Source organism: Amphiprion ocellaris, chromosome 4 (genome assembly GCF_022539595.1).
Source record: "Amphiprion ocellaris isolate individual 3 ecotype Okinawa chromosome 4, ASM2253959v1, whole genome shotgun sequence".
NCBI classification, from domain to species: domain Eukaryota; kingdom Metazoa; phylum Chordata; class Actinopteri; family Pomacentridae; genus Amphiprion; species Amphiprion ocellaris.
Window position 1 is genome coordinate 6,265,019 of NC_072769.1, and position 15,922 is coordinate 6,280,940.

Consider the following 15,922-nt stretch of genomic DNA (forward strand, 5'->3'; position numbering starts at 1 on the left):
AATCAGTCTCAGATCTGTTCTGACTATCATCCGAAGAACCTGCAGTGTCATACAGTTTATGGTAAACGGATATAACTAAGTGAATAAACAGGACGTCTGCAGAGAGACCGAGTCATTTAATTTGTTCATTAACAAAACACATCGCATCACAGTGATGTCAAACAGCTGTAAACTGCCAAAAAGGCAGGTATGTCAGTCTTGTATCATGTGAGACTGTATGAAGATAAAGGCTACTTGTCCAACAGATAATTGTCTTGGGAAGAAAAATTCTCAGTTGATTTGTGACCTCATCATGCACCATGTTCTGTTATTTTCACATTTTAATCAGTTGTATTTGTGGGTCAGTACCTGAAAGTGCATGAATTTTCCATCTGTGCTCACTCTCTGATTTGTGTCCAAGAAAACACTTTGTAGCTGAGCTGTAGTTTCCTATGACATCATGGCATCGTAATCTAAGCAGTAAAATCCCGACTGGGTTTGATCTGCTGTTTTTGTTCATTTGATGGATGGTTGACTGTTGATACCTCACAGATTTTTATATACTTACACACACCCACACACCTCAGCCAGACTGGTGTGTGAGAGCGTGTCGTGTTTGACGGCCAAGGAAATCTTTTCATCTCTCCCGGTGTGCCGAGGTGCAGTGCGTTCTCCGTGCTGGACAACAGCATTATTGAGTAAACACAAACAACATGGAGTGACTCACGGAGCAAAAAGAACAACAGAGGCTCACACTTATGCCTGGTGTTACTCATTTTCAGACTGAGGTAGGCCCACATGTGCGGCTGAATCAAGTTTGATTATCAAAGTATTTTCTTCCTGCAAAATGACTCAAGACTGAAGAGCCAAGAACTTACAAATGGCCACCTAGGGAGATTTAGATCCTTAGTATCGTGAGTTTCCGTTAAGGAATTTGAGGAAACTTTTCTGCTATAAATTCCTACAACGTGAAATGCTTGAAGTTAAGACATATATTGTGGATCTGCACCATTGCTGTATAATGCAGGCAAAAACGCTCCCAAACAATCTTTGAAACAAAAAAAAAAGTTATGTTGTGCGTCTTATTTTTAGCTTTTGTTGTGAGAAACTAAATGGGTAAATGACTTCCAGACCCAGTGGGAAACTTTAAAGTGTTTAATATGTCTGTTTAGCATTAATGCAATGGTTTCCATTTTTTTTAAATTTGTTTTTCACCTGTGATAAGTTCCTTGGTCAAATCCAGCTGGTGGCTTTTCTTGCATCTGTCACTTTCTAACAACTTATCAGAATGCGTGAAACTAGAATTACTGCCTCTGCCAACCAGTCAAGTTACAGTTCACATCTATGTCTGTCTAGATTGGTTTAATAGAAATTGTGAAGACTTTGAAGTGTTTAAATTCATTGAGAGAAACAAAAACTGAGTCACACTCCTTGTATGTGTTGGCATGTATGGTAAATAAAACTGAATCTGAGCAGAAAGTTGTATTCATGACTGTAGATAGAGCTTCAAAAATAGACATTGCTGCAAAGGAACTACAAATTGTAATGAAAAGGAGCAGTGTCACCAATTCAGTGTCTGATCAAATGTGAAATATGGTCACAATCATGCCTTTTGTTCTTGAGTTGTGATGTTTTTGCAGAACTTTCTGATGCCACTGTGAAGCTTACCTTTTGACTAAAAATGTGATCACTTCATAATTTTATCCTCTTAGAGAATTGTGGGTAATTTTGTCACAAATAGTGTTTGAATTATTGAGTTTATGGCCAAAAATGTGTTGTTTGAGGTCACACTGAACATCCAGTTTGTTCCAAATTCAATTATAGTGTCTCAAAGCATTCAAGAAATACTGTGGTCACAAGTTGCGACATACATGTTTTGGAGCATTGTCTATTGTCTGTTCATTTGCATTTTGCATTTTTTAATCCCTCTTGTCAGCATTTTTTTGTGATTCACCAAATCACCATACTGCACTCTTTATATGTGAAAACCTACTTGGGAACAAAACTGATTCTCATTCTGCAGATTGATGAATTACTCAACAACATAATGTATTAGGTTTCAGCTGTCATCAGCACAGAGACATAAACTGACACAAAAACCCCAAGTGACCCCCTCAGAATCATTTCACAACCTCTTGTAATGCACTCAAGCTGTAGGTTTGACATCTAGATTGTGTTTATTTGTTTGGTTACCATGTAAAGATTGTCCGTGACCTCTGACATACATTTTAACTCCACTTCTGTGTTCTTGTGGTTTCATACTCATCAGGTGCGGATTGCTCTCCAGATGGAGGACGGCTCTCGGCTCCAGGATTCCTTCTCCTCTGGATTGAATCTTTGGGAAGTGCTCACACATTTCCCCCAGATCAGGTGTGTACATGAGCATGTGCGTACAGTGGATATAAAAAGTCTACACACCCCTGTTCAAATGCCAGGTTTTTGTGATGTAAAAAAATGACATGAAGATAAATAATTTCCCAACTTTTTCCACCTTTAATGTGACCTATAACCTGTACAACGCAACTGAAAAACAAACTGAAACCTTTCAGGGAGGTGAAGTAAAAATAAACAACCGAGATAATGAGGTTGCATAAGTGTGCACACCCTCTTATAACTGAGGATGTGACTGTGTTCAGATTTAACCAGTTACATTCAAACTCATGTTAAATTGGAGTCAACACACACCTGTCACCATTTAAAGTGCCTCTGATTAACCCCAAATGAAGTTCAGCTGTTCTAGTAGGCTTTTCCTGACATTTTTGTAGCCACATCTTCCAGCACAAGCCATGGTCTGCAGAGAGCTTCCAAAGCATCAGAGGGATCTCATTGTTCAAAGATATCAGTCAGGTGAAGGGTACAAAAGAATTTCCAAGGAATTAAATATACCATGGAACACAGTGAAGACAGTCATCATCAAGTGGAGAAAATATGGCACAACAGTGACATTACCGTATCTTACGAAGAAAAACATCCAAGCCCGGCTTCATTTTGCAGAAACACATTTGAAATCTCCCAGACGCATGTGGGAAAATGTGTTATTGTCCGATGAAACCAAAGTTGAATTTTTTGGCCATAATTCCAAAAGGTATATTTGGCGTGAAAACAACACTGCTCATCACCAAAAGAACATCATACCTACAGTGAAGCATGGTGGTGGCAGCATCATGTATTGGGGGCTGTTTTTCTTCAGCTGGAACTGGGATCTTAGTCAGGGTGGAGGGAATTATGAACAGTTCCAAATACCAGTCAGTGTTGGCACAAAACCTTCGGGCTTCTGTTAGAAAGCTGAAGAGGAACTTCATCTTTCAGCATGACAATAAGCCAAAGCACACATCCAAATCAACAAAAGAATGGCTTCACCAGAATAAGATTGAGGTTTTGGAATGGCCCAGCCAGAGTCCAGACCTGAATCCGAAGGAACATCTGTGGGGTGATCTGAAGAGGGCTGTGCACAGAAGACGCCCTCGCAATCTGTCAGATTTGGGACGGTTTTGCAAAGAAGAGTGGGCAAATATTGCTACATCAAGATGTGCCATGCTGATAGACTCCTACCCAAAAAGACTGAGTGCTGTAATAAAAGCCAAAGGTGCTGCAACAAAGTATTAGTTTAAGGGTGTGCATATTTATGCAACCAGGCTATTTTAAGTTTTTTATTTTTAATTTTTCCCCTTTAAAGGTTTCAGTTTGTTTTTCAGTTGCGTTGTACAGGTTATAGGTCACATTAAAGGTGGAAAAAGTTGTGAAATTATTTAACCTTGGTGTCATTTTTTTACTTCACAAAAACCTGGCATTTGAACAGGGGTTGTGTAGACTTTTTATATCCACTGTATATGCAGAGTCTGCGTGTGTGTGTTTGATCTTGAATATTTATCTTTGTAAAAACCAAACTGAGAACTATTTTTGGAAAATGGAGATTCTCGTGAGAATTACACTGGTTTAAAGTTGGGATTACCATTAAGGAAAATCCAGTTACAGAGTGGCTGAAGCAGTTCGTTCTGCAGTTGTTTTTTCCTTATTCTGTATCGTCAATTCAAAAGTTCTTTCAACAGTAATGTTAATGTTAGTTAACATTAGTCTTGCAGATAATGTAAGGATCCTGTAGGTTTACATTATGGTCATTTGTTCAAACCTTTTGTTTTCTTTTTTTTTTTTTTTTAAGAAATGACGCTTTTTCTTTATTTCATTTGACGTGATAGACATTTAGAAATACTCCAGTACCCATGAGCTGCCTCAGCTGCCGTTGCCATGGAGAAGAAATCAGTCAGAAATGTGAATCCGAGCAAAATTGGAAAAATTTGGTGCTGCTTGGGAGTTGTAGTTAATTTGTAGCATTCCGTAATTTGACTATTTTTTAATGAGCCAGATTTTTTTAATGCAGTTGTTAACCCTTTGTCCTGAGTCATCTGACTTCACTTTAACTTGGCACAAAATAGCTTTTGTAACTTTGCAACTTGATTTTTATAAAAACCAAAAAAAGTATGATTGCATATTGAGTTTTAAAAGGAATTGCACACATAATACAATTCGATTTTTCTATTCAATTCAATTCAATTTTATTTATATAGCGCCAATTACAGTCAAATTGTCTCGAGACGCTTTACAGAACACATATGCCTGATCCCCAGAGCAAGCCAAAAGGTGACAGTGGCAAGGAAAACACCCTTTTAACAGGGAAAAAAACCTCGAGCAGAACCCGGCTCTAATGTGGGGGGACCCATCTGCCTGCTGGCCGGGCGGGTTGAGAGGGACAGAAGAGGTAGAGAGGTAGAGATAGAGGGATGGAGGTAGAGGGGAAGAGGTAGAGATAGAGAGGTGGGGGGGGACACAATGACCATAAAACACATAGTATAATACATGCATGATAAGACAGATGATACATGCAAAGTACAACTAACATGGAAACTAATTATAGTTTACTGCTATGGTGTACAGCTCTGGCATTAAATACACTACGAATATAGCTGGTGGTAAATTCAAAAAATATGTAGATAAGCAAATCAAGTATAGTAAGGGCAATGCAGAGTAGATCGGTGGAAATGGGCAGCTGGAGGTGGGAGAACAACCACACATCTGAAGCGTCCAGCTCTGGGACCAGGGACACTCAGAGAAAGGACACAGAAAGAAACAGAGTGAGTGTAATGCAATAATGGTATATATAGTAAATACATAGGTAGTTAGAGAAGGGCTCAGTGCATCAAGAGAGGTTCCCCAGCAGCCTAGGCCTATAGCAGCATAACTAGGGGCAAACTAAAGGGACATCAAGAGGGAAAGTCAGTTGTGCAAATGAAAACACCAGCTCACCCCGTCAGGGTCCCCCAGTCAGCCCTAACTATAAGCTTTGTCAAAAAGGAAGGTTTTAAGTCTGGTCTTAAAAATAGAGAGGGTGTCCGCCTCCCGAACCCAAACTGGGAGCTGGTTCCACAGGAGAGGCGCCTGATAACTGAACGCTCTGCCTCCCATTCTACTTTGAGAGATTCTAGGAACAACAAGTAAGCCTGCAGTCTGAGAGCGAAGAGTTCTGCTAGGGTAATATGGTACTATCAGGTCTTTAAGATATGATGGAGATTGGTTGTTAAGAGCTTTATATGTCAGAAGAAGGATTTTGAATTCTATTCTAGATTTAACAGGAAGCCAATGAAGAGAAACCAATATAGGAGAAATATGATCTCTCTTGCTAACTCCCATCAGTACTCTGGCTGCAGCATTTTGGATCAGCTGTAGATGTTTTAGAGAGCTATTGGGACAACCTGATAATAAGGAATTACAGTAGTCAAGCCTAGAAGTAACAAATGCATGGACTAGTTTTTCTGCATCACTCTGAGACAGGATGTTCCTGATTTTCACAATATTTCTCAGGTGGAAAAAGGAAGTCCTACAGATTTGTTTTATGTGTGAGTTAAAGAACATGTCCTGGTCAAAGATAACACCGAGGTTCCTCACAGTAGTACTGGAGGCCAATGTAATGCCATCCAGAGTAACTTTGAAAGCAATTCTCTAAGATGTTTGGGGCCAAATACAATGACTTCAGTCTTTTCTGAATTTAGTAGTAAGAAATTATAGGTCATCCAGGTCTTTATGTCCTTAAGACAATCTTACAGTCTGCCTAGCTCATTAGTTTCATTTGGCTTCATAGATAAATACAACTGAGTGTTGTCAGCATAACAATGGAAATTAATACAGTGCTTCCTAATAATATTGCCTAAGGGAAGCATGTATAATGTGAACAGTATTGGTCCTAAGACAGAACCCTGAGGAACTCCATGATTAACCCTAGTATGCTCAGAAGAGTCATTGTTGACATGCACAAACTGGAACCTGTCTGATAAGTAGGATTTAAACCAGTCCAGTGCTGTCCCTTTAATGCCAATAGAATGTTCTAGTCGCTGTAATAAAAGTTTGTGGTCGATTGTATCGAATGCTGCACTAAGGTCCAATAAAATAAGTATAGAGACCAGTTCATTATCTGACGCTATGAGAAGGTCATTAGTAACTTTCACCAGAGCTGTTTCTGTGCTATGATGCACTCTGAAGCCTGACTGAAACTCTTCAAACAAGCTATTCCTTTGTAAATGTTCACATAATTGATTTGCAACTGTTCTTTCCAGAATTTTGGAGAGAAATGGGAGGTTGGAAATTGGTCTATAGTTGGCTAAAACATCTGGATCTAGAGTGGGCTTTTTAAGTAAAGGTTTGATTACAGCAACCTTAAAAGCCTGTGGTACATAGCCTGTTACTAGAGAGAGATTAATCAGATCTAACATTGAGGAATTAATTAAAGGTAAAGCCTCTTTGAACAGTCTAGTTGGGACAGGATCTAAAAGACATGTCGATGGTTTGGATGTAGAAACTATTGAAATTAGTTCAGAGAGAATTATGGGAGTTAAAAATTCTAAATATCCATCTGGTCTTACAGCCAATTCTAAAGCATCTGTACTTGATGATACATCTGTGACATTTGTAGGAAGGGCCAGATTAATTTTTTCTCTAATCGTAATAATTTTATTTGTAAAGAAGCTCATGAAGTCGTTACTGTTCAAAGCTAAAGGAATACAAGGTTCAACAGAGCTCTGACTCTTTGTCAGCCTGGCTACAGTGCTGAAGAGAAACCTGGGGTTGTTCTTGTTTTCCTCTATTAAAGATGAATAATATGTTGTCCTGGCATCACGAAGAGCTTTTTTTATAAATTACTAGACTATTTTTCCAAGCTACATAAACTTCTTCTAAATTAGTGGAGTACCACTTCCTTTCCAGCTTTCGGGATGCCTGCTTTAAAGTCCGCAGCTGGGAATTATACCAAGGAGCAGGTCCTCTCTGAGATACAACTTTCTTTTTTACAGGTGCAACACTATCAAGTGTTGTACACAGTGAGGCTGCAGCATTATTAACAATATAATCCACTTCTGTGGGGGTAAAATTATAATATTTCCCTTCCATTATATCAGTAAGTGGTGCTGGACTAAATAGAGAGGGTATTATTTCCTTAAATTTAGTCACCGAATTGTGAGACAGACATCTACTGTAATGATATTTATTCTTAACTCCTATACAATCTATTGTTGTAAATTGAAATGTTATCATAAAATGGTCAGAAAGAAGAGGGTTCCGGGGAAATACTGTTAACTGTTTGATTTCTATGCCATAAGTCAGAACGAGGTCAAGGGTATGATTAAAACTATGAGTTGGTTTATTTACATGTTGAGAAAACCCAATTGAGTCTAATATTGAATTAAAAGGAGTCGTAAGGCTGTCACTGTCCACGTCAACATGAATGTTGAAGTCACCCACAATAATGACTTTATCTGAGCTGAGCACTAAATCAGATAAAAAGTCTGAGAATTGAGATAAAAACTCAGAGTAAGGAGCAGGAGGACGATATACAACAAATAAAACTGGTTTCTGAGCTTTTAAATCTGGATGAGAGACACTGAGAGTGAGATTTTCAAATGAACTGTAACTAGGTTTAGGTCTCTGGTTCATTTTTAAGCTAGAGAGCTAAATTGCTGCCACTCCTCCTCCTCTGCCTGTGATTGGAGGAACATGACAGTTAGTATGACTAGGGGGAGTTGATTCATTTAGACCAGTGTTTCTCAAATAGTGGGGCGCGCCCTCCTGGGGGGGCGCAGAGGCATGTCAAGGGGGGCGCGGGCGACTGGGAGGAAAAGGTCCTTCAACGTGGAACTAATTAGCTGAACTATTGTTTTAACGTCGGCCTGTTTTTCGTGGCGTACAACAATACTGAAATTGTGCTGGCCCCATAGACTGTATATGCCATAGATATAAATAATAATAATAACAATGATCTTCTATATATACCTATGGTATATGCACTGGCCGTTCAGACTCCGAAGTACAGACTCCTGAGAACAGGAGAACGCGTCGTTAATGTGCAGTCGGAACACCAGCGTACTCGATCACGTCACATACTCGGCTCATCTCCTCTGATTATTTTTACCAGCAATGTCAAACATACGGCCTGTGGGCCAAAACCGGCCCACCAGACGGTTCATTTCGGCCCGCGGGATGACTTTACAAATGATAAAAATTACAACAACATTAACTGTAAATTTGTAAAGCTGTAAATTTAAAATAATTTCTAGAACTTGACAAGTTGTTCTGATCATGAAGTAAAATACTAGATTGTTCAGTTGCAGATACCTGTGACTGAATGTTTTGTGTTTTTGTAGATAAACTGTTATCTGGCAGTTACAATGCATGTGTAAATGATGAATTGAGGCATAATAGGCTACTGTTGAAATTGAACTTGTTTTCCTTAAGAAATTTCAGATTCATAATATTTTGTACAAAGATAGTTCATTAAATGTGAATATTTTCAGAATGTACTTTTTTGAACTAAAAGAAAGGGGGAAAGTTGGAGCTGTGGTTATTTATAGGTTATTATGCTGTGATTTTACTGGTGAGGCCCACTGGAGATCAGATTGGATTTATGTGGTCCCTGGACTAAAATGAGTTTGACACCCCTGATGTTTACTGTGAAAAACAACAAAATGGAATCAGATAAAATAACACAGCCCTGCATATTCATGTTTTCACAGTTTCATATATATATATATATATACACACACACACACACACACACACACACACACACACACACACACACACACACACACACACACACACACACACACACACACACACACACACAAAGTTATTGAGGGGGCACGAAAGTTTTTTGTCCTCCAAAGGGGGGCCCGACAGAAAAAATTTGAGAACCACTGATTTAGACTAACATATTCTTCCTGCTGCAACCAGGTTTCAGTCAAACAGAACAAATCGATCTGGTTACCAGTTATCAAATCGTTTACTAACAGAGATTTAGACGAGAGAGATCTAATATTTAACAGACCACATTTAATTGTCCTGTTTCTTCGCTCAGTTGAAGTAGTGGTATTAATTTTAATTAGATTTTTATGGTTACTATGTCTTTTGTTTACTTTTGAATTGTTTAATTTATTGAATTTTGGTGGTCGGGGGACAGACACAGTCTCAATAAAGCTAAGTGATTTACTGGAGGGTGACAGCTGAGAGGAAACTGCAGAGAGGTGTGGAAGACTACAACTCTGCATCCTGGTCTGAACTCTGGGTTGTCATGCTTTAGGAGTTCTAATAAAATCAGCCATATTTCTAGAAATGAGAGCTGCACCAGCCAAAATGGGATGGATGCCGTCTCTCCTAATCAGACCAGGTTTTCCCCAGAAAGAGCTCCAATTGTCTATAAAGCCAACGTCGTTTGCAGTGCACCACGTAGACACCCAGCGGCGAAACGACGACATGTGGCTAAACATATCGTCGCTGGTCAGATCTGGCAGGGGTCCAGAGAAAACTACGGAGTCCGACATGGTTTTGGCAAAGTTACACACCGATGCCACACTAATTTTGGTGACCTCCGATTGGCGTAACCGGGTGTCATTACCGCCGACATGAATAACAATCTTACTGTATTTACGATTATCTTTAGCCAGCAGTTTCAAATTTGCTTCTATGTCGCCCGCTCTGGCCCCTGGGAGGCATTTTACTATGGTCGCTAGTGTCGCTAGCTTCACGTTTCTGACTATGGAGCTGCCAATGATCAGAGTTGGTTTCTCAGCGGGTGTGTCGTTGAGTGGGGAAAAACGATTAGAAATGTGAAGTGGTTTGTGGTGTGCCCGGACAGTGGGCTTGAGTTTAGGACTACGTTTCCTACGAACTGTCACCCAGCTACCCTGACTTCCCGGCTGCTCGGGAGCTGCTAGGGGACGGCTAGCAGAAGCTACACTAGCAACTATGCTATTGCGGTCCGCACCGGCTAAGGGGGCCTGGCTAACAGCTAGCGGGGTGTTTTCCATGGTGCGGAGCCGTGCTTCCAATTCAGAGAGCCTCGCCTCCAAAGCTACAAAGAGACTGCATTTATTACAGGTGTCGTTATCACTAAAGGAGGCAGAGGAGTAACTAAACATGTGACACACTGAGCAGGACAGAGAGGGAGAGGAAGAGGGAGAAGCCATGCTAACTGCTAAGTGCTAGGCTAGCGGACAGAGATAACAGATTAACTTAGAATTATGTACTGAGAAGGTGCTTGAAGAAAGTGTATGTTACGATTCAAATAATACCGCTACACACATTAAATGAATATCAAATTACATGGAGTGGATAAGCTACAACAGTCACAGAACACAACACAGTGCTACAACAGGAAGTGACGCAATACGCTCACCGTAACGTCAGACGTCAGCAGGAAGAGTCGAAACTACTATGGAGGCAGATCTGGGCAGCCAGACAGCTGTGGAAATATTTTTTAGACCCCTATGACCACTGTTTTCTGCCTTATCCTTTGCGATTCTTGGTGGAACTGTATTGTGTTTCCTTGACAGCTGTTAGCCGACTCCTTGCCGGTTAGCAATGGCTCTCTCAATGTATCCCTCTAAAAACCAAGATGTCTGTCTTCCTGTCATCTCACGTTCACTTCTTTTGAGCATTTATGTATTATAATTTTGTTTAAATTATCCGTTGACTTTATATAGACAGCTTGTGCAACAAATAAAGGCGATTCACAAAATGTTTTCAGGTATCCAGGGCGAATTTTGATATTTTTCCGTTTTAATTCATCATATTTTAAATATAATTTGTTCTATTATTAGATCATTATGTGACATATTTTATGTCTTTTGAAAGATTCTGTAATTATTTAACTACTATACTAAAATTGAAACAAAATAATCAATATTTAAGTCCTGTTGTGTAGATTTTGTAAAGGAAAACAACAGGTGGCTTAATAATTATTTCCAAAGCTGCATATGGTGCCATGTTATCGTTCTACAGATTTCTGTCAAAACAAAGGTTATTGATTCTGTACCAGTAAAACTAAAAACTAAAATCTATCAGAAAGACAAAAAACTTAGCAGTGTTACTTTGTAAAGTTTAGTTTTACTTGACATTTGTGTAATTCTTAGCAGTGAAATGACTGCTTTCCATACATTGTTAGTAAAGTGAAGGTGGTCATCATGTAGGAATGAACACAGACCAACATAACATCCTCTCTTCTCACCACTCCTCCACTGAAATTGAAGCTTTCCCACACATCACCACCACTCATTCAAACACACACACATGCAGCTGTTGCTCAGTAGTTCCAGCTGTGCGGTCCCAGGTGCTCGTGCATCCGTCCAGCCCTCATCTCATTACTATTAAATGACATCACTACATATCCTGATCCTCTTCCAAGGAAGTTAGGCTTCCATGAAATGAATATTAGCTCCGCGCCAAACGTAAAAGGCTTAAGGAATGTTGAGAAGCAGAGGGGCAAGCTTTGATTTTCAGAATAGAGGAGAACAATAGTAAAACATTTATGGTTCAATTAATTTCCACACGGGATTGCGCACACATGGTTTACACATGCAGATAGTGTGCCCCTGCATCGCATGAGCTTTCATTGTAAAATCACAGAGCTGATTCCTAGATCAAGGAAAGAGCCACTTCTGTGTTTTGCTTTGTTACTGTTAAAGAAATGAAAATCATTTGGCTATAATTTTAATCACAGTTTCTCTTTTATTCAGCGTGTCGGAGCTGTCTGACTCAGGATCCACTCCTGTGTGTGTTTACATGAGAGACGAGGTATGCAGCGCTTTAACTCTCCCTTTCTCGAGAGATGAAAGTGAGTTTTATGGTAACACAGATGTGCGTGTGCGTGTCTGTGTGTGTGTAGGTGAGCGGGGAAGAAGCACTAAAGAAGGCCACTCTGAAGTCTCTGGGTCTTACAGGTGGAAGTGCCATTGTCAGGTAGGCTGCTTGTGAAGCTTTGATGTGCTTTTGTGAATGATTTTGTATTCATTCATACAAAGTCAATGTAAAGTACAGCTAATAATCTGCTCATGGAACTGTCAAGTCAAATCACTGTTATTTATGTAGCATTTTTAACCATAAAACAATATTTTAAAAAAGAATAAGATTAAGAGCCTCCATAATCATAAATAATAGAGATTTATCTAATTTAAGTATAACTGTGCAGTTTGGGGAAACAAGGTCAATTCATGCTTTCCATGTCTGCAAAGGTAGATGTGACATAAAATTCGTCATCCACCAAAGTCTGCCAGGGTCAACGTGCAGCCCAGTGCAGACAGTCCACGCTACAAATGCGCCAACTGCGAATTGTAGTGAATGTTTGGTATGAGGAGAGACTGTACAAGGAGATTCTTGGTCATCCGCACCTTTATAATTCATCATTAAAGGAGTTGGAATTGAAGTTGTCGCTGCCAGACTTTAGAGGAGCCCTGCACAACTTGAGAATAATGACCGAAGCAGTGCTGCAGTGTCAGATGCTGTTTCCTCTTTTTTTTTCTGTTTTTGATGTGAGGGGAAATGTAAACAGCTGTGTAGTCGTCTGCTGAAGTACGAACAGAGCTGCATCTGCAGGACGCCTTTTAGAAAGCATGAATTAGCCATGACGCTGAGAGTTCATACTTATGGTGAAATAACTGCAATTTCTGTTTAAGATTTTTACTCAAAAAGGACAAAACACCAGGAGAGGAAGATGAGCCTGAAACACCTGCTATGCCAACCACACCTGTTGCCAAGGAAACCACGCCTAGCGTATCACCTCAACCTGATCCTGTTCCATCGCTTCCAGAGGCGTCAACCACAACGGTGCCAATTAAAAATTCAAGCCCTGATTCGCCAATGGAAACCATACCTGCACCAGTTCCCATGATGGCCACAGACACAACTCCTGTTCAGAATAAAGATGTTCCAAACTCCCAGGATGCAGTTCAGCCTAAAGTCCCTCCCACAGGAAGACAAACACCAGAGGCAGATGGAGAGGAAGCAGGGCCTTCAGGACTGAACTGTCACCCATCTTCTTCTGCTCCCTCGGCTCCATTCATTCCTTTTTCTGGGGGTGGTCGGCGTCTTGGGGGTCCGGGAGGTGGAGCAGTTGGTCGCTCACTGTCTTCATCATCATCATCATCGCTGTCAGCTCTTACTGCTGCAGTAGAATCACCCAAAGCCAAGAAAGCCAAATCCAGCCACAGTTCGAGCAGCAAGGTGAGCTGCAGCATCACAAAAAGTCCAAGTGAAGTCAGTCATATTATGTCATTTTAGGACAATGAAGTCTTTTTCAGCTGTGAAGCAGAAATAAACCTCCCAAAGCCAGAAACAGTGTCAACACCAGATTGTTTGCACATCTGTGAGGGAATAATAGATGTTTTTGAATTTCTGAGCACATCAAGGACTGTTTTTCACATTGACTTAAATACTGATGATTTGCCTTTTCTAATGAAGAACATATGATTTGCTTGAAAGCTACAGAGCTGCTACTAAATGGACCTTGCACTGAAATTGCTCCCAAATTGTTTCCAAGGTCACGAATAACTTTTAGCCTCAGATTGCGAAAGCAGAGGAGAAATGGTTCTGAAAAGTAGATTGCACAGTTAATATCCCAAACATCTTTGAAGTAAAGCTGGGGCTTTTTGTTTATTTACATAAAGAGGCCAATTTCAGACTATACAGAGCTGTATAAATCTTGTTTTTTGTGTGTCCTGTATTGTAATGAAAATGAAAAATTTATGTTGTCGACTCAAAAATTGAGCTGAGTCAAGCCTGTTTGTTTAATTTCCCATCAAGGCTTTCTTTCAAACTGATTTTTTGGCATCTTGATAGTGAACAGCACAGAGATAGACAGACAGCCCTCTAAACACTTTATTACTTCAGGTTTGACAGTCTTCTTCATGCTAGCCTCTGGAAATTTAAAGTCATTTTGCCTTCCCCATTGACAGGTTTCTTTTTCAACATTTTGCTTGAGATTGAAGTTCATCATGATTAATAATTGTTGTAACTTGACCTTTTCTTGATCCTCTCACAGTGTAAAGCCACTGCCAGCCTGCAAGACAATGACATGGATCATGAAGAAGAGTTCTTGGAGGTAAAACCAATTTGTTTCCGGTCAGAAATAACTTGCTTATTTCAATTTATCAGCTTCCCTCGCTGTGGATTTTCAACTCGAATGAGGCTTGGCCACAATATGATGAAGTATCTCTTAAATATGTGCTTGTTCCAGACTTGTGCTAAATACAGGGATAATCATGATGTTTCAGGGTTCTATAAATGAAAACATTAGCGTGGAAACTCTCATGTCTCTGCAGCCGGTGGAGAGGGAGCCTCTTATCTACCACTTGGACTCGATGTCCCATCACTCTGAGGACCTGTCAGATCTGCCCGACGAGTTCTTCGAGGTGACCGTGGATGACATCCGGAAACGCTTCGCCCAGCTAAAGAGCGAGAGGTGAGGAGGAGGAAGTGAATGGAAGTGGCTGAGTGACTTGTGTGTGTGATATTTAGTATAAATACCGTGTTGCTGCAGAAACACGCCTGGATCAGATGTGTTCCTGTTCTGTTTGTAACAGATAATTAGTCAGTTTGGCAACTGGTCCTGCGGTGTTTTGTCGATGTGTAACCCTTAATTGCAGAATACCATAGCAATGATGAGAGGCCATCGGCAGGGAGAATGCCGGGCATCACTGCGTGCGTTTTGAAGTTTTTTTATTCACTAGTTTGAAGTTTTTATTTATTTATGAGCGCTTCTTCAAAACAGATGCGTACAAGTTTATTCTGCACTCTCTGGATGTGTATGCAGCAGACCACAGCTGTTGAGACATTGTGTGTGTTTGCAAACATGTTCTCATTTATAAGACACCACACACACTACAAAAGCTTCTAAATACGGCACACTGTTAGCAATTAGTAATTCTGTTTTGTGTAGACGTTTATCTTCCAGCCATCGACCAAACACCGTTAGGCTGAGACCTCACCGCGCACATCCTTTAATCTCCGTCTACATTGACTTAGCTGGCTGCCTCATGGCTACACTACTACCATGTCAATGACTGCAATTACTAAGGGTGGAATTAAGCCGACCACAGCAATTTGTCTCTGCCTCTGACACGCATTCACGGCCACACGCGAGTAAGGGCAGGAGGACGAAACACTGCCTCTTTCTTTTCTGTGCTCATCTTTTTCATTAAACAGTCTGTTTTTTTTTAAATTTCGCAGCTAATTTCAATCTAACTCAGTTTGTCTTTGTCCCTCATTTCTTTAGGAAGTTGCTGGAGGAGAGTCCGCTTATGACCAAATCTCTGAGAGAAGCACAGATGAAAGAGAAGATGGATAGATATCCCAAAGTGGGTATAAGTTAAAGATGCATTATCCTCTTTTTTGTATCATGTTTGTTTAAAATATGCAGATTATAAATAATCCGCTGCCACTGTGCACTTCCAGGTGGTCCTGAGGGTCCAGTTTCCAGACAGACATGTTCTGCAGGGTTTCTTCAGGCCTCTGGAGACAGGTGTGTGTGTGTGTGTGTGTGTGTGTGTGTGTGTGTGTGTGTGTGTGTGTGTGTGTGTGTGTGTGTGTGTGTGTGTGTGTGTGTGTGTGTGTGTGTGTGTGTGTGTGTGTG

At 40.4% G+C, this 15,922-nt stretch overlaps 1 protein-coding gene across 3 annotated transcripts in view; it reads left to right on the plus strand.

The window, feature by feature from the left end:
• The window catches only part of aspscr1 (ASPSCR1 tether for SLC2A4, UBX domain containing), a 28,757-nt gene that overhangs the window by 2,153 nt on the left and 10,682 nt on the right, over nt 1-15,922 (plus strand). For all 3 annotated transcript variants that reach the window (XR_004848986.2, XM_035957314.2, XM_023290388.3), the window contains exons 4-11: nt 2,249-2,349; nt 12,033-12,090; nt 12,182-12,255; nt 12,969-13,515; nt 14,333-14,392; nt 14,613-14,752; nt 15,566-15,647; nt 15,745-15,811. Coding sequence is in view for 2 of the 3 variants with exons in the window: in XM_035957314.2 (XP_035813207.2) it covers nt 2,249-2,349; nt 12,033-12,090; nt 12,182-12,255; nt 12,969-13,515; nt 14,333-14,392; nt 14,613-14,752; nt 15,566-15,647; nt 15,745-15,811 (1,129 nt within the window). In the remaining variant the exon portion in view is untranslated. The remainder of the gene's footprint in view (nt 1-2,248; nt 2,350-12,032; nt 12,091-12,181; nt 12,256-12,968; nt 13,516-14,332; nt 14,393-14,612; nt 14,753-15,565; nt 15,648-15,744; nt 15,812-15,922) is intronic.